We start from the raw sequence: 27,536 nt of genomic DNA, 5'->3' as shown, positions 1-27,536 counted from the left end.
ATATGAGGGGGAGGGGAGGGTAATGATACGCACACCGGCTGCAATCTGATGACCAGAGGCCTAAGACGGAATGCCGCTTGGGAAGGGCCAGCAGTTTTCTGGGAGACTTGCTGTGTGTCTCTGTCCTTCAGGTTCTGCCTGCCTAACAGAAGCTGGCTGTGGCCACTGTCGTTGGGCGTAAAAGGGTCTTCTTCCCCAAAGACTGCATTCAACCAATCTGAGGGAGCTCCGTGTTTGTGGGATCACTAGCGGGAAGTCTCAGTTAAGTAAGGGCCAAAGGAAGGAAGCCATAACATGGGATATCTGATTGGGTCAAATGCTTAGGGTACCTGGCAGCTCCCAAACTCGCCAGGAGGCATATGGCCTTTCTGAGAGGGACAGAGTGCAAAATGGGCCCTGACATCGATTCTTCAATATTAAACTGTGATAAGCTCAGCTTACTCCTCCTCGTGGGCACTGGAACGAAGAGCTGACCTGGATGGGCCATCTCTCCTCCGTTCCTCAGGTGGTCAGCAAGCAGGCCGTGGCGTCTCTGGAGGGGCGATCTGCACGGAACAGTTAGGAGACTCCCCAAGAGGTGCTTTGGCATAAATCACGACCTACGGACTTGACTTCAGTTGTTCCCCACAGACGGGCATCTCACATGCATTGTCTGGGCGGCCCCCGGGCTCCAGGAGCTGCCTCCCGGGGCTCACTCGGAATCCACCGTGTGGTCCAGGACATGCTGGGAGCGCCTGCGACTCCTGGACGATGCATACAGGTACACCAGGAACGCCAGGCTCAGCAAGGCCACTCCCGTGAAGAAGGCCAGGGTTCTAATAAAGGTGGGCGGCTTCATGGGCAGGCGGATCAGAGGGACTTCGGCTGGGATCTGATTGGTCAGGCTGAGCATGTAGCCCAGAGACCAGGCTATGCTGCTGTTCTCCACCTGTGAAGTTCAGGAGGCGGCTCAGTTCTCAGGGCAGCGGGCAGGGGGAGAATTACATACCCGGGCACATGCACACTGCCACCAGTCTGAAACACCCGCAGGAAAGGACATCAAAGGACTCGCCCAAGTCCAGACACTGCACATACTGGGCTAGAATCCAGGTCTCTGGGACCCCGAAGGCTCAAGAGCCCTCCCTCCAGCCCTGCAGAGAAACGTCAGAACTAATCCTCACAACCTCATTACAGCCAAGTGTGAAGAGGGCACAGTTCGTAACAGTGAAAACTTCTCTGTTGTCATCTGTACGGAAGTGTCTGCGGCTAAAGAGAGCAGGTAATGAGTGTTCACTAAACCAAGGACCAATTTCTAAGAAAGTGGCTTCGTCAGTTTCTTTCGGTAGCGCCATCAATTTTGGTTGACACGTCTTTAGGTTGTTTTATTAGACGGATAAATATTTCAAATTTGCAATTATCATGATAAAATGAATTTTTTATCATTATGTTGTAATCCTCTCTATCTTGAATGATGCTCTTTATCTTAAAGGCTATTTTTTTTTTTGTTTGTTTTTTTGTTTTAGATATTAAATAGCTACATCATTGTTGTTTTGGGTGATGTTTGCCTAACATTTAAAAATATTTGTTTTTAACTCTCAATTTTTCTGTGTCCTTATGTGCAAAGCCTGAGTGTTTCTTCAAAGCATTTTTCTTATAAACCACATTACTTGATTTTTTAAAACCCAGTCTGACAATATTTGTCTTTTAACTGGTAGGGTTAGTTCATTTATGATTATTGTGATTACTGATATAGTTAGACTTCTAATATCTTAGTTTTAAATTTTCAGTTAGAGCTATTTTCCTATATTTATTTTTTACTTTCTTGCCTTAAGAATTGCGCGTGTGTGTGTTCCCTTTAAAAGATGAGCATTTTAGGCCACTCTTATGCTCCTGTATCCTATGGCCCCTACCCCTTCCCCATCACATTGGATATTAGCTGTACTTGAATTCTGGGTTGTTCTGGTGTATGGATGAATTCTTCTCTTTTACATTTTTTTTTGGAGGGGGGAGGTGGATCTTAGTTTTCTTTTTTTTTTTTTTAATATACATTTTAAGCCAAAACATCATTTATTGTTACTTCATTTGTTTTTGTAACATCTCCTGGATTTATTTTTATTCTTATCTGAGTACCTCCTCCAAAAATAATTTTGATGGTTAAGTCTTTGTGCAGCAAATCTTCTGAAGTCTTTTTATGCCCTCCCATTTGAATACTAACTAGGCCGGATAGAGAATTCTCCCTAAATAAAGGAAAGGAACTTGAAACCTAGAAGTCTGTATGCATCCAAGCTGGTATTCAATGGAAAGTCATTCTCCATTCTCATGATGCATGTTCTTAGTAATTAGATCATGAAGCAAAGTCCAGAGAGGACATGCCACCAATAGTCCTTATGTGTCTCCAGGCATCCTCTTTCCTTATAGATGATTCAATTTTATTTGTGTAAAAGACAGTCACAGGCCTAATGTCAGATGTTGATTGGCTTAATCTAATTATTGGCAAAGTTGATGCTGAACAGGCTGATTCCAGATATCCTTCAGGCTTTACACCTGCTACTCCTGAAGCCAGAAAACCCCCCCAGAACCAGGGAACAGAGTACTGGATGAACAGAACCTTACGGCTGCATCTGCCTGAAAGCAGGGTCCCAGGCCTGTCACTAGTCCCCTGGGGACAGCTGTGATTCCAGCTTTGGCTCATTCTGGACACCTGACAGTAAATACAGTGCCTCGGGCTCATTCCAAGAGAAAATTCTTATTTAATCCCTCCGGCTCTAAAGCCAGTATCCTACTCTGGCACTGTGCAAACGGAGAGCAATTACTTACTTTCCTCTTTCTATTTATTTTTTTATTTTAAATATCATTCTATTTGAAGCTTCTTTTGGCAATGAAAAGTCTCAAATCCTTATTTATTTGTTCACTCAACAAACATTCCCTAAGCACCTTCCAGGTCCTCGCCCCTGTGCTGAATGCTAGGAATGGGAGGAGGAGAACATAGGTCCTGCCTCCTAGAACTCAGAGCCCAGGTGGGTCCCTGGCTGCTAACCCTTTCCTCATGGGGAGGGGCTACGGGGACCGCCTCCTCCCGACCCTGTCATCTCTCCTGGGAAGCTCGCAAGGGATCCATCATCATTCACACACATCCATACAAACCTCTATTTTGAGAGGAAGAGGAGGAAAAGATCTGTGCTCTGACTTACTTCTTTTTTAAAATGTATTTGGGGCCAGGTGTCCTCGGTGAATCTGTACCCACTTACGAGCAGGTGGTAGATGTAGTGGGCCGAGAAGCAGTAGGAGCGGGCGTACACCTCATCGAACCGGGGGAGCAGCTGCGGGAGCTGAGAAGGGGAAGGCGGCCAGGCAGGGTTTAGAAGGCACATTTTAGAACACCTTAGATCAAGAGTCCTATTTGGAAAAATAATCATACCACCCAGAATTTCATAGCAAAATTACTGTAAAATAATACATTTATATAACTTTGAAAATATCCCTAAACAATGTCACCTAAGAACAATCTCTAAGTTTCCAGAATGCTTATCACGTGCCAAACACTGTTCTCACCACCGCACCTGTGCTTAGAACATTAATCCAGGACGTGGGTATGGGTCCCTTAGGCTCCCATGTTATGGGGTTAAAAGCAGAACAGCATAAAGGCGAAATTCAGAACACACGCACGCATGCGCACAAATGGAATATACTCTGCCCTACTGTTCTGTACTGCTACAGGCCTTTCTCTTTAAACACTGACCTGACTCCAATTCTGCGAGCAGAAACTCCAGGTGCTGGAGTTGAAAGTGTTCAGGGAAAAGCTGCCTGAAAGGTTTAAAGCACTGGCGGTGTAGAAGAAGCCTGCAAAGGCCTAGGAGGCAGAACAGAAGGACATCAGCTCTCAGAATGGGATAGACAATGGGGGTGTCGGGGTAGGGAATAAGAAATCGGGGAACAGGTCAACGGAAGAGAAACAGAAAGGTGAGAAACACATATTCAATGGGAAGGAAGGGAATCGTTTCAGTGGTTTTTGCTCTTACCACAAAAGATCCTTTAACTTTCGGCTGATAAATGCCATCAAAGCAGCAGACTTCTCGCTCATGGCAAGCTTTGAAGGCAAACAGGGACGCTACCTTTGCCCTACACAGTGAGGGGTCCCCGGTTCCTTCAAAAGTGATGATGCCATTGGGGTCATAACTTCCAGGCTCCAGATCCTCCGTGCACGGGCTGTCAAATATGTGGCCCCCAGGGAAAGAGGTGGTATAATCCCGAGGGTAACAGGGGTTGATGACATTGGTTTCCGTGCTCGAATTCTGTGGGTACGAGAGTGAGCTATTAAGACCCTGACTGGCAAGGCTCAGCTGGGTGAGCGTCGTCCTGCAAAGCAGAAGGTCACCGATCTGACTCCCAGGCACGGATGTAGGAGAGGCAAATAACTGATTGGCGTTTCTCTCCCTTTCTTTCTCCCTCCCTTCCTTTCTCTGTCAAAATAAATAAAATCTTTTCTTTTTTAAAGAGTGAGCTATTAGAAATCACTCTTTTATGAAGGCCCAAATACTTTTCTTTTGCAAATTCTCATTATCGCTACCCTCTAATGCCAAGAGGGCAATGGAAAAAAATGCCATTCTGGGTCAGTGGGTACTTGAAGGCGACTCCCAGGTTGTATAAATAACTCAGGTGGCAGTGGGGGGGGGGCAGTTACCGGCACCTGGCACAGTGCCAGACTCTCGCTCCCATTACCTGACCCAGCCCTTACAGCACCCTTGTGAAGCAGGTTTTAGGAACTCCATTTCGATGACAAAACAAGATATGTTTAGATTAACTGACCATTTGGAACAAAGTGTTATCTGTCCACCTACTGAAAGTGTCCAAAAGGGACACATAAATATATTATGAAAATTGTCGCCCTCTCACGCACTCCGGCCCACCGGCTCCCCTCCCTGGAAGTGACCACTGTTGCCAGCTTTTTCGTATTCGATGGGAGAGTCTGTACTGCCTGTGTGCACATGCAAATGTTTCCTTTACCTCCTTCTTTCTTTTTGAAAAACCATAAGTGGTGGAACTCCACACACTGTTCTGCCCCTTGCTTTTCTTACTTAAAAACGCATCTTTAATATCTTTCCATTTATTGTCCATGTAGAACAGTGTCTTCCTTTTTAGTAGCTGCAAAGAACTGTACAAATAAGCTATAATTTATTTAAGAAATACCCCTTAGATGAAAGCTTAGGTGGCTTCCAGTGATTTCACCATAACAAACAACATTGCAATAAACGTCCCTGTTACCCATCCACTTGTAACTTACCTGATATAAAGATTATGTTAGGAAGTGGACTTTAGCTTTTCTCAACGACTATCTAATGTTTTATTTACTGGTGAAAAAAAAAGTTCCCTTGATCTTATGCTACATTACTAAATGTGTTTGGTTCTGTTTATAAACTCTCTTTTCAAAGGAACAGGATTTGAACTCTAATGGCAACGTCACTGGATCCTCTTGTCTTCCCTACAGTAAAACCTTGACTGAAGTAGAATACTGAACACCTGTTCCTTTAAAAACAAAAGGAAAAAGAATCTTATTGAAAGTAGGAAAGAAAGTCAATGTGTGTCCCTAATGTCTAACATGCTGTCAGAGTGAGATTGCACCCTGGGGTGGCTAGAGACTGGTTAACAAGAGGGTAATTGGCCAAGTATAGACCCAGGTGTCCTCACCACGCTGTGCAGGCCCTTCTGTTACAGAAGAGGAAGCAGGACCCAGACGGGAGGAACGGACTGACTTGTGGTTTCAAAGCCAAATGAGCCCTGAGATGGGGGGACTATTCCTCGAGGCCAGCAGAATTGAGAAGGTTAGAGTCTCTGACTCCCACTCACCCTGAGGGGAGAAAGACTTCACCAGCCTCTTTCTCCTGCTGGAGCCTCGAGGGGGCCCCCACCACCCTGCCCCCGACTGCCAGGGCCAGAGCTGGAGGAAGGAGCATTGGAGCGTTAAGCACTGCCTGAAATCAAAGGAGGTGAAGAAAAGAGGATTTCCCTAGAGCTTCTCTCCTGAAAAGAGGCGTGTTGGCTGAAATACTGGAATGAGCCAGTGGGGAGGAGACGTGGTTATGGAGACGTTGCTAGGGAGAGGGGATTGGGTTCCCTTGGGGTTGGTTAGGCTGGGAGCAGAGGAGGCGAGTCTGGGGCGGGCCCCGAGTCTCCGCAGCCATGAAGAGTAGCTGAAGGCTGCCTGCGGGGTCTCCCGCTCGGGACTCCCAAACAGTGCTCAGCCTCTCCCGACCATACACGTCCTGTGCATGTGTCCTGAGGCTCCAGCCTTTCCCGGGAGGCCAGAAGAGAGCTGTGGGGAGTGGATCAGAGCTAGAGGCTGAATGCTCACACCCTGCTCTGCGTGGCTGCTTGGTAAATACGTGGGTCTGAAGAGGCGGGCTCCGTGGGCAACACTTCTGCGCGCCAGCCCCATTTTTCTGCAGGCTGGTGTCAGGGGAATGCTGCTCCCCTCCTCCATCACCAAGGGAGGCCAGAGGTGGGGGCATCCACCATGTTCACAGGCTGACCCAGCCCTGCCCCCTGCCCGGGGTCCTATCAGAAGCAGCCAGCATCTGTGGCCTCTGGCTGGCCTCATGTCCCTCTGGGTGGTGAAGGCCCCTTCCCTTCCACTTCCCTTCTCAGCCACGGTGAGTCTGATGTCCCTGGAGCACTGAAGTCTGGGCCTGGGGTGTCATCCGTGGAGCTAGCGCTGGCTGACACGAATTACATGACACTGAGTTTATAGTAACAACAGCCTCCCCGCTGAGGCCTGAAGCAGCCATCTGCCCCGTGGAACAGTTAGCATGGGAATTGCTGATCAACGTGATGGAATTTGGTGGCTCTAAAATGCCACCACGTAATGGGTGTCAAGCCTACCTAATATAGGCCCATCTGCCAGGAGGCCGAGTCCGGGGAGGCCACTGCCCTCCTCCCGGTCGGCAAGCATTTCTCTCGTGGCCAGTGTTATTATTTTGTCTGAACACAGGGGAGTCTCAAAATTCTCAGGCTTATTTAGCTACTGGCTCAAAACACTTTGTGTCCATAAAGGGATGCTGGGACTTGAATCATTTATAAAACATCTGGAACTCTAGAATCTCCTTGGAGTTCTGACTCAAATACCCTGGAAGTGGTCAAACACAGGAGAGAGAGGGAGTGCGAGTAAACCAGAAAACACCGTTTTCATCCACCTTCTAAGTGGGTTGGAAAGGACAGACCTCAGAAGGCAAGGCACCCTCCCCTCAGCTGACCCCCGAGGAAACACCTGCTCCCCCCCCCGCTCAGGTACCTGAAGGAGTATTGCCAGAAATCTCTTCTCAGCCTCGTTGCGGCCAAAGCACTGAAAGCTGCGTGTGTAGAGCGTGTACATGTAGCCATAAAGGGACACCTGCACAATGTCGCTGGTGTTCAGCTCCACTGTCTCTCCCACCGCGAAGGACACCTGGGTGGAGGCACCGCCTAAATCCAGGGCCCCTGTAGTCTCCACTCCATTTGGATGCACCCACATATGCCATAGGTCCTTCTGCGCAGTGGAAAAAGGAAGCAAGAAAAAAGGCCAAAGACACCATTTCTGTTTGCCCAGGGCTCTCCACCCAAGACCCATCTCTTACTGCTAAGAACTAGGACATCTGGGAAGCACTCAGGGCCACATCTCTCCTCTGTGTCAGGGCTGGTGAGCTGAAATGCTTACAGGGCTGGGTACGCAACATACATGAGCCAAGTAGGTTAGGTGTAGACATTAGGGAATGGTGGGGACTGTGGCAAACTGGGGAATGCAAGTGCTACACTCTGTTCCATGGATGAATGTGAGTCCCTGTGACCAGCACTTCTAGCATTTAGAGTGGAGGGGAGAAGGGCAGTGAGGTCAGGAGAAACTGGAACTGAAATTTCTAAAATGTTAATTGCTGGCAATTATTTAAAATTTAAAAAGTATATTTGAGGAGGAACAGAACAGGTCTTGGGCTAGACATGCTGGAGGTGTCCTAAGTTTTTGCCCCCTGTAACATGGTGATTGTCTCTTGGAGTCAGTTTTCCCCTGCACCGAAGGAGGAGGGAGTGTCGGGACTGCAGTGTAAGGAGACCTGGGGACCCAGAGACCTGGAGAAGCAGACAGCCTGGAGGCTCAGCAAATTCCAGGTGGTTCTGGAACACCTTAGAAGAGTCATTCTCCAGCTGCCCTTCAAATTACCCATAGCCCATTGTTAGATTTTCATCCCCCTCCTCCGATACCTTATTAGCTAGTAAAGTGATATTCCCTCTCCCCCGTGCATTTGGTCCTGCTTATGGTCCAAGGTTTTGCATCAGCTGTATGTGTCTTTTCTTAGCTATTGTCTCAAAGGTGTTTTTCCCTGATGCATTACACAATTGGAATAACACAGGACAGGTGTCCCCGTTGGCTGCACCTCTGCTGAAGCCACCACCCACAGGGGAAGGGATAAGTAGCAAGAATAAAAACCATGCATTTTTTTTCACACACCTCCAGGAAATTTCCCATTAAATAGTTGGCTGTAATCCATCCATATATCCCTTCCTCTTGCCCAGAAATGATTTGAGCACCCCTAAAATCAAAGGGCTGGGACTGGAAGTAGTTTTGGATGCTTGCAAGGACTTCATTAGCTGCTGTTTCATTTTGCAACCTATGCAAGGCACAGAACACAGAAGGCTGAGTGCCCAGACAACAGAGCCTTAAGATAATCTCACTCAGGTGAATATGGCAACCTCCCCACCCCGCTGCTGCCAGGGACGATTTTCCAGGTGTGTGTCATACGTGGCAACCCCTCCTGCAAGCAGAGGCTTCAAGGGTGGCAGTGAAGGCAGGGTGCACCTGTTACCTGTCAAACTGCCAAGCAGGAAAAGAGATTCTCTCCTCCCCTACCTGTTCCTGTCCCACTCTCCGGCAACCACCGAATCAAAAGAGCATTGTGCTTAATCCCCACCGCTCTGCCTCCACTCAGCGGAGGAAAGGAGCCTGGGGAAGGCATAGGAGTGGTTTAAGCAATCTCTCGGGGGCACCATAAAAAGAAGCCCTCGTCAGGCCAGAAGGAAGGGGGGCTTAGAAGGAGGAGGGGAAAGGAAGAGGGAGGGTCGAGTTCCCAGCTGTCCCTGCTTCGCGCTTTGGGAGGGCTTCATCATGACAGAGAGATGACGACATAGCAGTCCTACCTCACCCCTGGCATGGCGTCATTGTGTCATTCATCTGCCGCTTCTTACCCTATGGAAGGAGGCTCACTTGGGACATCATTTGCCCTCTCAACCGTGTGTTGAGAAAGCCAGGGGCATGGGGTCGCTCTCGGCTCAAGAAGAAAGAGCAACCTTACAAGCAGAAATCCATTCCCATTCAGGAGCAAACACTATCAATGCTTGGAAAATAATCCAGTTTTCCTAGTTTTATCGGTTCTCATCCAGGGTGATTCTCATGAACGTTCTTTTTTAATATTTGGCTTTTCAAGCAATGAAAATATCAGCTTGTTGCTCAGAAGAAAGGGATCCCCATCAGAAGGCTCTACAAGGAGGAGTGAATAATTTATTTAAATGAGACGTGCGTTCACCTTTTTCCCAAGTGTTGACCTTGCTGTTCCATGGTGTTTGTCACGGGCTATAAATTACAGAGCCTCGTCATTATTTCTCACTCAGGGGACTGTGAGAAAAAAGCAGCTAAGAAAAAGTTGGGTTCTTTTTTTCCAGGAGGAAGAAAAGGCAGAAGGCAGGAATGTCTACATCATTTCTATTTCAGGTAAACTCGAGAATTTTGAAACACACGGTAGATTCCAAGAGTAAGCAAAGAAATCTGACTTTCCTCCACGTTCTACTTCATCAGCCGGGACACGGGAATAGGAACAGGGGAAGGAAAGCTGCAGGGAAAAGGCCCGATCCAACTGAGGGTGCTTCATGAATTTTTTTTTTTTTGACGATCATGCTAAAGTGGCTGTTGGTTTGTTCCTTTGTATTTCCTTCATGTCCACACATATCATCTTACGTTACTGGGGTCACAGACAAAGTGGCTTTGAAGCAGAGTGAGTGTCAGTTGGGAGATGGGGGGGATAAAGCCTTATTTTTAAAGTTTGGAGCAGCCTCTTAAATCCTAGATAGATTTAAGTTCTGTGGGTTTTTAAAAACTGTTTTTCTTTTACTTCAAGGTCAAAGAGAGACTACAATAAAAACATGATGATAAAGGCATTCAGAAAAAAATGCCACTAGGCGAAAAGTCGGGGCTGCACATTGAGAAGGAACTGCTAACTCAAACGAAAATGAGATGTTTGTTTTACAAGAACTCCGAAGGCTTTGACTGGGGTGAGGTGCAGAAATGCCATGATTTTAAAGCACATCTCAGTGACATTTTATAGACGGGTACAAGCTACATTGTGTGGCTGGCACTCAGTGGAGCTGGTTGTGTACAGATGTCAAAATGCCAGGTGTCAAAGACAGTTTCTACTTTTGTAAAAACTAGAAGTAATCCCCCACTAGCAGAGGTCTTATTAAATTTGCCAGGGGCAAGGGTATTGATTTCAGAACTGTTTCCTTTGGGGTATTAAAATAAAGACGATACATTTCCCGACTTTTCAAGCCTCAATTTAAGGCAGAATATGGACTTCTTTCTTTGGGATTTGTTCCCAGAAATAGAGTTACATTCTTGGCAAGGCCCAACACATTTTTGGCTATTTTGGTCAAATGGACTCCGTGCCATTCCTGTTCTTACCTCAGCAAGCGCATCCCAGCCGTGGCCCCCAGGTAAACGCGTGTGGATCCATGGAGGTGGGCTGGAATCTGCTCCTTGACTTTTTGCATGCAATCCTCAAAGGCTTTGGGGGCATCTTGGGGTTTTTTCCCATAGCTGGAGATCCCAGAGCCTAAAGAGCAAACAGTCGGGACTTCTTGGCATCCCTGAGAGCCAACAACAGCAGTACAACTTTCAAATAAAAAGCCGATCAGCTTTGGAAATCAATAGGTTTTAGTAGGAGGTTGAAAACAGGTGGGTATGTTAGGTCCCATATGGTCACACTGATGAGTCAACCCCCAAAATATGGATGAAAGGAATTATCAAGATGAAAGAAAATAAGTCAGGTGAAAAATTAACCTGCTTAAAAAAAGTTCTTGAAGGCCCTGGCTGCTGTGGCTCAGTGGATTGAGCGTCGGCCTGCGAGCCAAGTGTCGCTGGTTTGATTCCCAGTCAGGGCACATGACTAGGTTGCACGTCAGGTCCCCAGTTGGGGGCGCAAGTGAGAGGCAACCACACAGTGATGTTTCTCTCCCTCTCTTTCTCCTTTCCCCTCTCTTCAAAAATAAGTATATAAACAAACAAATAAATAAGTAAATTATAATAAAAAAATTAAAAAAAAAAGTTCTTGAACTGGTACGAGGGTAAAATATATGGTGATGGAAGGAAACTAGACTTTTGGTGGTGAGCATGCAATAGAGTACACAGCTATTCAATTATCTTGTTTACACCTGAGATGTTTATATAATGTTATTAACCAATGTTACCTCAATAGATTCAATTTAAAAAATACCCGGGCCTCATCTTCCGGCGAGGTTCAGTCTATCCTTATTCCAATAGCATGCTCACTTAATAATGTGCTTTTATAAAAAAGTTCTCATTTTGAAAATTTCAAATATAAATCAAAGTCGGGGGCATAATATAATGAACATTCTCTCCTCACAGAGCAAACGGCAGACGTGGTATCTTTTCCTTCCATCACTATTTCAGCATGTAGAACTAAAAGACAGTTCTTTGAAAGAAGCATAACCACCATCCCATTATTATACCTTTAATAATTAAAAATGATCCTTTAATATAGTCAAATATCTAGTTAAGCTTCACATTTCTTCCTTGGTCACACATTTTCTCCCCTCTCCCTCCCCCTCCCCCATCCCTCTTTTTCTCTCTTGTATTTGAATTAGAGTCCAAATAAATGCCATTCATTGCAATTGGTTGATATATTTCTTTTTTTAAAAAACTATTTATTTATTTATTTTTAGAGAGAGGGGAAAGGAGAAAGAGAGGGAGAGAACCATCATTGTGTGGTTGCCTCTCATGTGCCCCCAGCTGGGGACCTGACGTGCAACCTAGTCATGTGCCCTGACTGGGAATCAAACCAGCGACACTTGGTTCGCAGGCCGATGCTAATCCACTGAGCCACAGCAGCCAGGTGGTTGGTATATTTCTTAAGTCTCTTTTAATCTATAGGTTCTTCCCTCTCTTTCTATCTACTTTTTTCCTTGTAATTCAAAATGTTTTTCCTTGCAACTTAATTTGTTCTGTAGAGTTCCCCACAGCCTAGAATGTGCTGACTGAATCCCCATGGCTCCCTGAACATGTTATTTGGTCCTGGTTTTTCCTAGAAGTCGGTAACTGAGTGCTGAGGCTTAATCAGATTCAGGTTTGCACTATTTCAGAAACAGTCATTTATAGAGACTAACATGTATGTCCAATAAGAGGCATGAGGGTTCTGCTGGTTTCTCTTTTGGTGCCGGTGTCTGTGATCACCGCTTAGATCCGGTGGTCCACAAAGGCCTACAACGTGGTGGTATTTTATTTCCACCATTCTTGCTTCGCTTTTACCTGAAATGCTGTAATAAGAGAAAAACTTCCCCATCGTTAACTATGTGGTAACCCCATCACACAATCTGTCCAGGGAAGGCCAGAGAAGGGCCGGATTCTGTCCCTTGATTTACCAGCATAAAAAAATATAGATTGCATCTCCAATGTATTCCTGGCTGAACCAATGAAGGATTTTGTTCGTTGTGTATCTTAGGACCGTATAAATTTAATGATATATTTGATGTGTTTCAATTCATTGTGGCTATTATTCTTATTACCTTCCTTCAATTAACTCCTGAACCTTTTTGACATGATCCCAGAAACCTCTGAGCGCATCTTTGCTTTCTGATATAATAAGATGTATCAACAACCTTATACACTTTCTGCCCCAGATCTGGACTCAGCCATTTCTCCAAGGAGTCTTGGTTTCTTTTATTGAGTAAGGGTATTTAGCACCCAAAATTCAGAAGCTACGGTGTTCACTGTAGGTGTTCACTAGGACAGACCTAGGGAAAACTTTATTTCAAGAGAAGAATAGATCATGAATTTCTTATTGGTGCTTCTAATTCAGAACTGTAGGTTTTTACTTAAATTCTTTGAACTTTTATCTTTATCTTATTTTTCTATGCTACAAGTCCTGTTTGGTAGCACTCCAACTTAATAACTCATTTGCTTTATTTCACAATCCATATACAAGTCTACCACCAACTATATGATTATTAGAAACAGTTTAAGGTTTTTTAAAAAGTTCTTTTTGTCCTTAGGGCATATCCCATTAGGCATGTACAGTGTCCAGAAATGAAGCTTCCTTGAAATACATTTTTGGTCTGCCTATTGGCTATGGCTGCTTTCATGTGCAAGTGGCCGAGTTAGATGGTGATGTCAGAGACCACATGGCCAATGAGTAAAAAATATATGTCATCTAGCTCTTTTTTAAAATCCTCACCCGAGGGTATGTTTATTGATTTTTAGAGAGATTGGAAGGGTGAGAGAAAGAGAGAGAAGCATCGATCAGTTTCCTCCTGTATGCATACCAACCGGGGATCGAATCTACAACCCAGGTATGTGTCGTGACCAGGGATCGAACCCACAGTCTTTTGGTGTTCAGGATGATGGTCCAACCAACTGAGCCACCCGGCCAGGGCTGCTCATCTAGCTCTTAACAGGAAAAATTTGCCAACCTGACTTAGATGGTACATGGGCACCTCCAACTTACTATGCCCAAAACCAAATTCCTTAATCCCTGCCTCATCCCCAGAGGACTCCTCTCCAGGGCTCACACTCTTAGGAAATGGTATCATCAACCCCACCCCACCCCACCCCCCGGCTACTCAGGTCAGAGCCAGTGCTCAGAGACCTGCAACCCAGATGCCTCACACTGAATCTATCGCCAAGTCTTGTTGCCTGTCCTTTCAAAATGCCTCTCAAATCTGAGCATCTCTCCCTGCGTCCCCCAGAAGCATTCTAGATCGGAGCTTCTCCCCCTCAGCACTGCTGACACATGGGGTCGGGTGATTCTTTGTTGTGGGGGCTGTCCTGTGCACCGGGCGACATTCAGCTGAATCTCTGTCCTCTATTACTAGATGCCAGCAGCACCACCAACCCCAGTTGGGACAATCTAAAATGTCCCCAGACATTACCAAATGTTTCCTGGGGGGCAAAATAGTCCCAGGCTGAGAAGCACCTGTCTAGGCCAGACCATCATAACATCATCTGTCACCTGCACTGTTCTAACAGCCAGGTGTCCCCGCTTCTCATCTTAGCCTGTCACTCCATGTTCCATAGCAACAGTAGGATCTGTTACAATCATGAGTCATAGCAGGTTAGTTCCTTGATCGGAATCTCTTAGTGGCTTCCCAATATACTTTGCAGAAAACTCATCTGAGTAAAAATGAAAGACCCACTGCATCTCAAGCCCCCTGTGAGCTGGTCTGACTATAGCTTTCACTTCATTTCTCCTCTTCCTTCCTGTTCCTCCTTCTGCCCCAACCATTTCCTAGGAAACGCTGAGCAGCTCCCACCCTGGGCCATTCCTCTTGGCCTGCTCTCTGCTTAACCTGTCCTCCCCTAAAAAATGTGCATGGTTCACCCTCTGGTCTCACCCTCGTCTCTGCTCAACCATCACCTTCTTTGTTCTTCCCCGATCATGTCTAAAATAACATGATTACTCTCTGTCCACCTGCCTGGCTTGATTTCTCTTCACAGAACTTCTCCCTGACCTATCACACATCTGTTTATTTATTATCTATCTTCTTCATTTGAATGGAAGTTCTGTAACAGCAGAGACTGTATGTTTTGTTTATTTTAGAATTCCCAGTCTCAAGAAATGTTACTGGCAAACAGCAAGCACCCAATAAATATTTATCATGAATAAATAAATCAGTGAATGAGATTTTCAAACCAACGTGCAACTCCAAAGCAAGGGGATTGTGCAGTCCAGGCTGGAGCAAACAAAGCATATTCTGCTAGGGCTGGTCTCTGGACAGGGACTGGTTAGGAGCCTTGCTAGAATGTCAATGCTTGGCATATCTGAGCATGTCACCAAAGGGCCTATTTGCATAAGGTCCCTTAAGCCTCCTAGAGGGAAAAAAAGGTTGTATTCACAGGCTCGTGGGATACTGGGATTCTCAACCCCAAGAACAGGGTTTTAAAACTGCTCTTCCACTCTGGGGACCGAAGGCAGGGCAGAGGTCACAAAACTTACTCAAGCTGGGATGGACCCATAAGATATGTGCCTGCCTTGGCAAGGTGGCTTAGTTGACTGCAGCATCATCCCACATGCCAAAAGGCTGTGTTTTGATTCCTGGTGGGGGCACATACCTAGGTGGCGGGTTTGATTCCCGATCGGGATGCATACAGGAGGCAACCAATTGATGTTCTTCTCTCACATCAATGATTCTCTCTTCCTTCCCCTCTCTCTACAATCAATAAAAACATATCCTTGGCCCTGGCTGCTGTGGCTCAGTGGATTGAGCATCGGCCTGCAAGCCAAGTGTTGCTGGTTCGATTCCCAGTCAGGGCACATGACTAGGTTGCACGTCAGGTCCCCAGTTGGGGGCTCGAGTGAGAGGTAACCACACAGTGATGTTTCTCTCCCTCTCTTTCTCCTTTCCCCTCTCTCTAAAAATAAATAAACAAATAAATAAATTATTAAAAAAAAACAAAACATATCCTTGGATGAGGATTAAAGAAACAAACAAACAAAAAAAAAGATACATGTCTGAACAAAGGGTGTTTTCAACACAGCAGTGGCTTGGTCCCTGGAGCAACTCTTTAAGGGATGTCAACAGAGACGGCTAAGTTTAGGCTCCATGGGGAGCTGAAAGCGTTTTTAAGCATTGGTGTGAAGGGTTAACACGAATGTCCCTCGTGGGAGAAGGCAGCCGCGGCAGGAGCTGGCACGGCTCCCTGCAGAACAGAGGAGAGGCACCACGGAGCCAGTGCCCTCCAGCGAACGGCTTTCCAACAAGCAGCAGACACCAGCTCGGGGACCGGCACCCAGTGAACTCCTGGAAAGGAGCAGCAACCGAGGACTGAGACTCCCCAGGGGGCCCCCTGAGAAATCAACTTCTGAGCGCCTACGCATTTGGGAAACATGGCTGGGCAAGTATGCATTCACCCCCGGCCTCCATGGGCTAAGATGGGGGAGTCCTGGGGAAATCTGCAGTTGAGAAACCAGAAACCCAAATTATCCCTGGAGAAGCAACATGTCCTTGAAGGGGTGACACTTAACCCAACTTGGACTCTGTAATTAAGCTTTAGTTTGTGGTCCTCTGGTCATTCGGGGTATATATGGATCTCTGAGGTTACTGTGATCAGAGAAGGGAAGATCCATTTGTGGGGGTGGCACGGGCTCCACGACCCTGCTCCTGCCCTAAATCACACCCTGGGTGGCCCAAGGGCCCTACTCCTGAGACACTGCCTGTGTTCCTTCCCATGAGAGTCTCACATCTCTCGGCAAGTCAGAAGGACATCGGGACTGCCCTGGCTAAATTGCTTTTCCCCGGTCTAAACGGATCTCGTAACTGTGGGACGGAGTGACCTTTTGGCAAGAATATCTACCAGGAGCTCTAAAGGGCGGTGCCCCATGAATAATAATAGCTAACATTTATTGCGTGCCTGCTGTATGCCAGGCGTTAGCCACCTGATTTCCATACACTGTCATTTAAGCTTCAAATCATTCCTATGGGGGAAGCATTACTATTATTAGGCTTTGCTTTGAGAGAGGAGGGTGTCAAGGTCCAGAGAGGCCAGGTAACTTCCCAGCTCTCACACAGCAGGGGCGAGGTGAAGTCTTAATCACTGTTCTACACTCTCCTCTCTTCTAGACATGGGTGCTGTCTCTCTTCTCAACAAGCGCCCGGGTGCCCTCTCTCACGCTTGGAGGTAAGGAATGGCTCACACATTAGGAGAACAGAGATGGGATTTCTGGCAAGCTGCTGCTGCCTGTGACCTGTGGCCAAGCAGTACTCAGAAAACATCCAAGTTCCCTGTTGGGAGGAGCCCAGAGAGGTGCCACGCACGCACCCTTCAAATAAAGACTCATTGTCTCAGCTGTCAGCAACTTCAGGGTTTGCCTTAGCCACAGAGAGCTAATGTCTTGCTCTTTTCAAGATGGCCACATCCAGTGACTGGAGGTGACAGGATATCGCGACCCAGCCATTTCAGGCCATTTCATGCCAAGGAAGGGGAACTCTGACTGGCCGAAGCTTGGTCAGACCTGCGTTGAGCTTCCTCATCTCCTTCTGTCTGGTCCTTCTTTTTACCCCCTCCTTCTCCAGGTATGGATCCCTAATAAGCGTCTCGCATCCCTAACCCTGTCTCAACCTGTGTTCCTAGAAAACCTAACGTGGAACACCTATGCATCAGAGGGCCAGGATGCCCTCCATGGGAGGGCAGAGGATCAGAATTCACCCTGGTCTTCAAAGGAAGACAGTCAGGAAAGGCCAAAGCTGCCTCTCAACTCTTCCAATGCCATGACCCCCAAGAAACTGTAATGTTTGAGAAGCTCACTGAGAGACGTGAAGGGGCTACTTCGTGGTAGGAGGGCTAGTTGTCCTGTGAGTCTTTCTGTAACCCATGCAGGACACATTAATTGGGAAGCTCCAGGCCACCTCAAAGCTCAGCGTGCTCCGAAGTGGCTGGTTTTGAAACAGGCTCCCACAGACACACACTCACTCACTGGGTTCAACTGTGCACCTAAAGATTTCGCGGTTAAAGACACAATTATAAAATTCCTGATAGAAGAATATCTTCATGACCACTGGACAGGGAAGACTTTCTGAAACGAAGAATACCAAAGAGAAAACTATAAAGAAGGTTGAACTTGCACCTGTGTAATGATGAAGAATTTCTATTAAACAGAAGACATCATGAAGAGACTAAAAACAACAAAAAACAAAACAGACCTTGAACTGTGAGGTATTAGCACCAGTATAATAACAACACAAGAAAAGCATTCATAGTCAGAATACGTATAAAGAATTTCAATGAATCAACCAGAAAAAAAGTGAAGCAACTCTGTAGAACAATGAGCAAAAAACATGAACAGGCATTTCACAGAAAACAGAAATGGCCGTGCATATATGAAAAGATACTCTACCTTATCAATAACCAGGGAAATAATAATGTCCATTAACAGGGAGAAATGAATGAGCTACTGCTACTCATATCAACATAGATGAATCTTAAAACCCAACGTGAGTGAACAAAGCAAATTACAGACAAATAAATGTTTGATTCCATTTAAGTAAATACGAGTTCAATTCCATTTTCAAAAACAGGAAAAACTAAATACATAAGAACAAAACAATAAAAAAGAACAAGGAAACAGTTAATATAAAGTTCAGGATATGTTGTCAGGGCTGCGGGGAGTCGTGTGGAAGGTCATTAAAGATGCTGACAGTGATTTTTTTTTTGAGGCTTGGCAGATCATGGGCCAAATCAAGTTCATCATCTTTATTTGTACAGCCTGTGAGCTCTGAAAGATTTTGCATTTTAAAACAGTGGGCAGAGAAATTAGCAGAAGAATAAATAGTATCTTGTGACTTGTGAGAATTACATGAAATTCAAAATGTCAGCATCCATAAATAAAGCTTTACTGGAATAGAGTCGCTCCTATTTGTCTCCATACTGTCCATCACCCCCTCCCCCACTACACCCCCACCCCAACACACCTGCTGGAAGACAATTTGTTGTGAGTCTCTCCTGTTCCTGCATGCTTTAGGAGCATAGGCAGTGATTGCCTTAGTCCTGGATTATTTTTTCCAAGGATGTTTGCATTGCAAACAGGTGCAGAAGATAAAGATACGTTGCACCCCTGAGCAAAAGGCAGGCGTGCTCAGTACCCTTTATAAATGTTTCAGATTCCCTACTCAGGTTCCTCTTCTGTAATACAACCCACTGTGGGAGCAGATCCTGTCTGGCCCTCTTTACATCATCCCTGGAGAACGGGCATAAGAAGACCAGCTGATAGTCTGGCTATGGCTATTGCTGTGAATAATAAACTGTCCTTTATTTCTCTTTTTAAAGATTTTATTTACTTATTTTTAGAGAGAAGGGAAGGTAGGGAGAAAGAGACGTGCAAGAGAAATATCAATGGGTTGATTCCCACATGCCCCCAGCAGGGGACCTGGCCTGCAACTCAGGCATTTGCCCTAACTGGGAATTGAACTGGTGACCTCTTGGTCTGTGGGATGATACCCAACCCACTGAGCCACACCAACCAGGGCTGTCCTTTATTTCTGACCCAGGAATCTTGTGTCTCCACCAGCATCCATGAAAGAGTGGCAGGGTAAAATCTCAGACCATTCACAGTTCTTGACATGCCCTACACACCTCCATGTTTACAGATGAGAAAACTGGCCCAGAGAGGGGCAGTGACTGACCCAAGGTCACTGTTACTGATAAGTAGCAGCACTAGCATAAGATCTCATATTTTCCTGATACCCGGTCTAGAGAGCTTCTCAGGACCGACCTCTCCAGGCCTCTAAAGGACATAGAACTCTCTCCTGCTTCCCTTTGGGCCTCCCAGACACACTCTGGGCCTTACCTTTCACATTACATTTGCTAGTTTGGCTGACCACTCCGGTGTTATTCTCCTTCTCTGCTGGCCACTGATACACGTAGACTGTGGTTCTGGAAGACCCAGCATCAAGGACGATTCCATACTGAGCAAAAGAGGGAAGAGAGAGTCAGACATGGCCTGGGTGATGCTAGGGTGAGAAGCAGTAAGTAACCCTCTGTCCAACACAGTGTCAGAAGGAAACAGGGCTGGAATGTGGAACTGAAGACACACTCAGTGGGTTAACCAAAAGTGAACGGTCTTCCTTATGGACCCCATGGTCCAAAACTTAAGGACTGCGTGAGCTTCTGGCAAAAGCAAAGGTCATGAGATCAACTTTCTTAGATTTGTTTATTATTACTGTCATCATCAGCAGCATTACTATTACTATAATAGAATAGTAGTAGTAATACATATTTACTGAGTACTTACAATATGCTAGGCATGGCACAAAGTGCTTTGGTATTAGTGCATTGATAATGCAAGTGTTATCATCATCCCCAGCTGACAGGTGAGGAAACGGAGGGTCACAGAGGTCATTGCCCCAGGTCCCAGACCTAGGATCAAGCCTGAGTCTAAAAGACTCTCAAACCTATAATCATAATCCCCATGCTTTCATCGAGTTCCAAGGAGACCAAGTCTAACAGGGTGTCTGTTTAGTAAATAAGGTGCCTGGGATGGCCTGGCAGACTGACTTTGTTCAGATAAAAAGCCCCCTTGAGAGCAAACTTTAGGTTAAGTAGGTGCAGATCTGGCTGGAGAGGAGACGGTCCAATCTGACCGAGGAGCCAGGGCTTTCTGGGAAGGACGAAGCCAATTACACAACTTTCCCTCTGCAAGTGGCAGCCCTGGGTGGGCCACAGGCATTAGAGACCTAGCTGATGACCTCACTTGATGACAGTTAGAAGGGAATGATTTCACCGACGAACGTAGTGTGAAAGGTCAGGCTGTGTCCTGGAGAGTAATGGCCAAGCATGGGACAGGGACCCAACATGGAAAACAAATGTGAACCTAGACAGGTCACAGCAGAAAAGCTGTGCCCTGGGAGCCCTGAGCCTATGCAGACCCCTCCCTCCTCAACAGTGACATCATGTGACAGTAGAGGCAATGGTACTGGAGTTCTGATCACACTGTCCAGAGACTCTGGACAGCTGTTGACGGCAGGTGGGGAGAGTGAAGCCTCGGGAGGAAGATACTGGCCCTGATGATGATAAAGCAAGTGGGGGCGTCAGTGAGAAAGAAAGGTGATGGCATCATGTTTACACTCCCAGCTCGTACAACAGGTCAGACCAGTAACAAGGAAAGGGGGTTGTTTGGACCCTGATTAAGTTTTATTAATTCACTCTTCAACTCAAATAAACCAAGGTTAGGCAAGCCCTGGTTGGATTCAACTGTCAGATATCATGACCTTTCTTGAGGGTCTTGAGGAACATTCCAGGGCCCCCCAGAGTAGAGCTGGCCCCTCATACCCAACGGTCAGATACACACAAAAGAAAACAGGGCTCAAGGTATGAAAACATAAACAAGACAATTAAAAAGCCCTTATAGTCGCTCAGCTTTACCCCCACAGCACACACTGCAAAAGGAAAGAGGTCTCTTCTTCACACCCTGAGTAAAAGCCGCATGTGCAACGCTCTCTTCCAAGGCTGTCCTCCTTCTCCTGGTTCAGCTGGCCCAGAACATCTGCCTTTCCTTCTTCCTTCCCTCCCTCTCTCCTCCCTCCTTCTTTCCCTCCCTCCCTTCCTTCCTTCCTCCCTTCCTTCCTTTTTAAAATTCTATTTCTTTTAAGAGAGAGGGGAAGGGAAGGAGAAAGAGAGGGAGAGAAACATCAAAGTGTGAGAGAGACAGTGATGGGTTGCCTCTCACAGGCCCCCAACTGGGGACCAGGTCTGCTGCTCAGGCATGTGCCCTGACCTGGAATTGAACCTGCAACCTTTTGGTTTACAGGATAACACTCAACCCACTGAGCCACACCAGTCAGGAAAACATCCATTTTTTCTCACATGAATCCACCTAGTGAAGCAGAATGAGCCTTCTGAGCCAATATTCCAATGTAATACAATGTCCTGCCCCCTGCAACTGTAATTGAGGCCTGACAGCAAGGCCCTGAACACATTCAAAAGCCTCTCTTTGAACTGTGTGCCAATTGGCCAGAGTGTCTTTCCAAACCCTCGCTCGAGGCCAATGTTCTCTGCTCTTTTCTTCCTTCTATACCAGTTCTGTTATGCTCTGTGTGACCGTGGAAAGCCATTTGCCCTTTCTGTCCTTCTATTTCCTCCTCTGCAAAATGGGGGGTGATAATAATTGTATCTACATGGAACAGTCGCTGAGGGTTCCCTGCCCACAGTCCTCAGACCTTACGATACCCAACTACCTGCCTGAAGGCTTTCTCTAGTGCCCTGAGCCTATCTGAGGACACAACATGCCAGAAATACTAGCGTTAATGTTCCCCAAGGAGCAGCCTCTCACCCAATGACGGACGGAAATTGGTGTGTAAACACACCCTTGAGAGGGACAGCTGGAAGGCCCGTTGGCAGAGGACCACCCTGAAGCAAGTTCTGCATGGACTTCCCGGCATCCCCAGCAGGCCTGAGCCCCAGGTGCCCGCGGGGGAAACCTGCTGGGTGGCAGGCCCTCTAGTGGCTGCCCTCTGTCCTGTCTCACTTCCCCATCCCCTGCCTGTGCTTCCTGGGCCATCCTCAGATGGCCGGCCCACTTGCACTCACATCTTTGGTTAGGGGAGTCCACCTGAAACCGCAGCATTACACATGGGAGGTCGCCTCCGTCAACGGTGCCCTCCATGTGCCTTGGGATCTACTTTTCTCTGCTCAGTTTACTCTTCCAGGTCCTCCAGCAGGAACAGAGGGCTTACCTCTTACCTCCGGAATAAGTGGCAGCCAGCAGCTGGCAAGCACCCTAGCGTTTGCCCTGTCCCCTCCATCCCCCTGTGCTCTTCCCACCCTGGCAACTCCATGAGGCAGAGAGCCCTGCGCGTCTGTATGCTGACGGCAGACAACGGGACAGCTCAGACCCTGCATCCGTGCTCTGTCCACACTCCCTGCAGGCAGCTGCCCTTTTGCCTCTCCTTACACCGTAGCACATTCTGGAAGGAGAAGTATGACTTTGGGTGAGCGCATTCTCTCGTCCCACAAAGGGATATAAACCTGGAGTGTAGCTAGAGCTGGTCCTTCTGAAATATGGGGCTCAGGGCAGGGGCCCTGGTTAATGGAGTCTAAAGGTGGTACTAGCTTTTCTCCCAAGTTGCGGGGTACTTTCCTCCCCTAATTCAACAATGCTTCCTGCATCTGCGCCCTCTGCCTCCACCTCCCATCCTGGGCAAAGGGGGGGTGTGTTCTCCTGTCACAGGCCAGCACCTCTTGCTGCAGGTGGGGAAAGTGACGTTCTTCTCTTCTCCCTCCTGGCTTTAGATCAGTCAATGCCACGGCCCATTTCTCCCCTTTGGTGCCACTCCCTTCACACTGACCTTCAGTCCTGGAAGGAGGACCTCCTTCTGGTGAGTCTGGATGAGTGTGACAGTCACAATGACCACAACGCTCAAGAGCAAGACCACCAAGGCGACGATGACTGGAGTTCGGGAGAGAGCCTTGAGGCCTGAAATGGGAAGACCCAGAAGACTCGTGAGGGGAAAGCAGGAACAATGTGCTCACCTTCTTTGCCGGATCCAGGGGCTGGATGCACAACCGTGGGCAGAAGCCACTTCCTCGGGGTTTAGGGAGACCCACACCTTCAAGGTGGAGAAGAAATTGGGCTCTAAGAGCCATATCTCGTTCTCCAAAGAGTGGACTAAAGCCATGTTTGCATGGTTTCAGTTTTTTTGCTCTTTAGTTTTATATAGTATTATACTAGTTTTATATACATTAGCTTTTTCTATTTTTAACATATATTAGTCATATATATATTTATATCTATTAGTTTTGTACAGTATTATATTAGTTTTTGGGTAGGCATGGTTTAGTTTTTTAGTATTTAGTTTTATATAGCATCATACTAGTTTTATTTATATTAATTTTATATATATTTTACATATATTAATTTAAAATATATATATTAGTTTTATACAGTATTATATTAGTTTTCGGGTAGGCATGGTTTAGTTCTCGGGTATTCCCCAAAGTACTGGTTGCATAGTACTGGTTGTCCCTGAGATAATTTACAATGGAGATTATAAAAGTATGGGTTTTCTATGAAAGCAGGCAATATTTCATTTGAAAATAATCTCAGATAAATACAAAGAAATTAATACTGTAGTTCAGATATAATCGACCATTCACTGCATGGTGACTTACTGTAGAGCAAATGTCTGCATTTCTCAAGTATTTGGGATCCTAATAAGAAGTCGCCCTCAGGCCTGTCTCCTGTGTCTGCAGCGAAGGCACAGGTCTCACCTGCATCCTCACAAAGACTAATGAGACCCCAATCCGCATGCCCCATCCCAAAGGGGTCATGTGATCTCTGGTATTTGTACTTTAATCATAACATGTAAGTTATAGCCACCCATTTAAAAGTTAAATAAATAAATAAAGCACATGAATACTCTTAAATTAAATATATGGACTCTGAATAAAGATAGTTATATAATTCTACATGTATTATATAATATATATGTATATACATATTACGTTTTGTAATAATACATCATGTATCATAATGAACCAGGTTTATTTATTACATTTAAACTGATGTTGCTTAACTGGATGATTATAAGCAGATATTTACTTGGTCTTAATGAACCAATTGTGGCCCTAATGAAATTTCTTCCTGCCCCATCTGAGCCCCTTGCTGTAAAGAAGTTGCCACGGACACCTAATTCTTCTGCCTTGTCACTGGGAGTGAACACTGACCGGGCACCAACGGAAGGCAACGTGTCGATACTTATTGACAATAACTGCACATGGTTACAGCATTTGACCAGCAATCGCACTTCTGGGAGTTTATTCCACAGAACGAGTCCCAACTGTGTAAAATGACACAGAGTTCCTCGTTGTTGACTCCTTTGTAGTAGCAGCTGAAGGGGGCCCACCCACCAGGGAGCTGACCCTCAAAGAGTCTCTGACAGTGTCCTAGATCACTTTTCTGTGATTCCGGAGAAAAGCACGTGAACCGCCAGGAACCAGTTTATCCGCAGGGGCCAATGTTGGTATTAACTTTTAAAGAATCCACATCAGTGTCAATTTAAGGGATTTCTTTCCCCCTTAACAAGACATAGCAGAGATTTAATCTCCCAGGTTGAACTTGTCGTTTGGGAGGAACATAACAAGTTAGTCTGTGTGTGTGATGTTACCGTATATGTATTAAACTTCCCTTTAAAAAAAAAGAAAAAAGGAAAAAGATTGGTAAAAATTGCCCTCACTATCGTAAAATCATATCCTTTTGGAAGACAAAAATACCCAATTTAGGGGCACAATTAAAGACTGGGGTGGCTCAGTGGATTGGGCATCGGCCTGCGATCCGAAAGGTCGCCCACTGATTCCCAGTGTTGGTACATGCCTAGGTTGTGAGGGTGAGAGAAGCAACCGATCTAAGTTTCTCTCCCTCTCTTTCTCTTTCCCTTCCCCTCTCTCTGAAAATAAATAAATAAAGTCTTAAAAAAAAAAAAAAAGAAAGAAGAAAAAGAACATCTCTCCACAGGAGGGAGGGCGGGGTGTTATGTACGCAGGCCCCTAACCAGGGTCACCAGCTGGCCTCCCGAGACCTCTGAGCTTCGGCAGCTTTTAGGTAAAAAAACAAACAAACTATGGTTACTTTAAGCAACCCCTTGCCCCGGCAGAAGTCCATCACAAAGCCAAAGAGACTAGACCAGGTCTCACTCAGCGAGGGAACAGGGCCTAGAGCTGTGATATCATTAAGGCGGGACAAACACTGTAATTACAAAGCGCCTACCTGAGAGGGGAGAGCCTTCTGGGTTTTCACAGGAGCAGCTGCAAAAAGTGCTCCAGAGGCAGGCAGGCAGGGCACCGAAGAGTGCGTGTGAGTGCGTGTGAGTGCGTGTGTGTGTGTGTGTGTGTGTGTGTGTGAGTTCTGGGCATCAGCAGGCACAATGCTGAGCCATGGTGGGGGTGAGGGGGCAGTTTGCAGGCGCCCTGCCAGCAACCACGCTTGAATGGAAATAGAGGAAAAATCTAGGTACTTGCAAGTTCATCACAAAATCAACATTATTCTCAAGCAAACCTTACCCACGGCTGGGTAAGGGAAACCACAAGGGCCAAATTAATGGATTATGCAAACCGGAAAAACCATTTAACCGAAACATGCATGTGCGTCCTTGTTTTGCGTAGCTTGGATGAAAAGCATTGCTGTCCCATGAGGCACGCCTGTGGCGACAGCCCATCAGCAACTGAGCCTCAAACGAAAGAGGCTCAGAAACAGTCATTTGCAGGGGATGGGATGAGAAACCGGGAGCTGAAGCGAGGATTGCCATGGGATTTGAGAAAATCACGCCCGCTGCCTGCCGGCTGAGATACTCACCTGCCTGCTCACAAGGCTGGCGGGTCAGCACGGCGAACATCTCTTCTCCCAGCTGCAGGTGAGGGACACAGAATGACAAGGCGTCCATGGCCCCTGCTCTATTAAGTTCAAAAACCCTTGCACACTGTTAAAATCCAAACCCACTTCCTCCAGAGCAAAACCACACGGCGGGGAGTGGGAGGGGGTTGAACCTGGAACTTCAGAGAAAGACCCAAAGCTGGAATTTCAATTCCAGCGTCACCTCCCCAAATGCAAGAAAAGGAGAAAAACGGGTTTGCTGAAATGTTAAACTGAAAAATAAAAATTCACACATCAGTCTACCTTCTCCTGCAGAATTTTCCACCTGTACGCAGCACCCTGGGCAGAACAAACCTTCCAGTTTCTATTAATTAACGCGCACAGGGCTCGGGCAGGGATTTCTCCAAAGCACACAAGCAAGGAAGGTTTCTGTGTGTGGCCGTGGCCCGCGAGCCTGGGGCCGCCCTTTCAAGACCCAGAGGAGTATCTTTAGCTCCTGGCTGAAGACAATTACGAGGGGATTTGGGGCCCCCGGGAGCCACCGCCCCCGGGATCCGGGAGGCCCCCTTCCCTACGCACCATGGGCATATCTCCGGACCCACAGGGGCGCTGGGTGAAGACGCGTCCACCTCTCCGGGCATGGCAGGGACCACCTCCCTGCCGCCGATGATTTGGGGATCGCGTCCCTCGGTCCCCCGTTCGGGCCCTCTGTGGAATCTGATTCCGTTTCCTTCCCTCCCAGCTCTCAACCGCAGGAACTTCCCGCTCCTTCCTCAAAGGATCAGACGTGGTGTTCCCTGTCCTCACCTGCGCGCTGACGACGCGGAGCTAGGCGACCCGAGCTGCCGCAGTGGCAGCCAGCAGCCAGCGTGCAGGAGGCTCGGGCGGAGACTCCCCGGAGGCGGGGCGGGGCGGGCAGCCTCAGCTGGAACCGCCCCCTTGGCCCGGTCAAAGCTGAGCACCTCTTCACCTTCCCTCTTGTGGTTCACTCCACCATCACCTGAGCCCGAAATAGAAAGGGGGGGGGGGCATTCGAGGCCTCGGGGCCCCCATCCTAATCCCGCTGGGGCCTCTACTGGAGAAGTGGGAGAGGTGGTCACTGCCTATCCCCCTCTTTCCTCTGTCAAGGCCAGAATCTTTTTATTTCTCTTCTAGTTTCCTCCACCTTCACCCAAAGCCTAAGTGGAGGGGGTGTGGGGGCAGGGCAGAACAGAGACAGCACATTTTATAGGCTCCCACAGGTGGGCCCCGTGCCCCAACTTTCCAAGGACTGGAGACCAGTCAACACCTGTAAAATTGGGGGTGAGGTGAGTAGGCAGGCTGGTCCCTCCGGCACCTGGACCAAAAGCGCAAATGAATGCAGAGACATTCCTTCTCATATGCGAGGGTGGGCAAAAGTAGGTTCAATTGCCAGCCGTCACTACCTAAAAGATAAATCATAAGTAAGGATTCAAA

The 27,536-nt window shown here is 47.0% G+C and overlaps 1 protein-coding gene across 2 annotated transcripts; it reads right to left on the bottom strand.

The window, feature by feature from the left end:
* Positions 1–26,959, bottom strand: ENTPD3 (ectonucleoside triphosphate diphosphohydrolase 3). 2 transcript variants are annotated; one of them, XM_090284549.1, is made up of 11 exons: positions 26,889–26,959; positions 26,064–26,115; positions 23,062–23,189; positions 19,566–19,683; positions 10,673–10,823; positions 8,453–8,612; positions 7,265–7,498; positions 3,999–4,271; positions 3,719–3,829; positions 3,171–3,308; positions 1–928 (listed from the first exon to the last, which is right to left on the bottom strand). In XM_090284549.1, exons 2-11 carry the CDS (start codon positions 26,101–26,103, stop codon positions 692–694), a joined length of 1,590 nt encoding a protein of 529 aa, XP_090140675.1. In that variant the 5' UTR covers positions 26,104–26,115; positions 26,889–26,959; the 3' UTR covers positions 1–691. The 2 variants fall into 2 exon arrangements, with proteins under 2 accessions (XP_090140675.1, XP_090140676.1); XM_090284550.1 differs by lacking the exon at positions 1–928 and adding an exon at positions 949–1,245.
* Positions 26,960–27,536: the final 577 nt, after the last annotated feature.

The sequence above is a fragment of the Furipterus horrens genome, unplaced genomic scaffold (genome assembly GCF_987537825.1).
Source record: "Furipterus horrens unplaced genomic scaffold, mFurHor1.1.pri manual_scaffold_7, whole genome shotgun sequence".
Taxonomy (NCBI): Eukaryota; Metazoa; Chordata; class Mammalia; order Chiroptera; family Furipteridae; genus Furipterus; species Furipterus horrens.
Note: the sequence above shows the minus strand (reverse complement) of the source record. Positions and strands in the feature narration are given on the sequence as shown.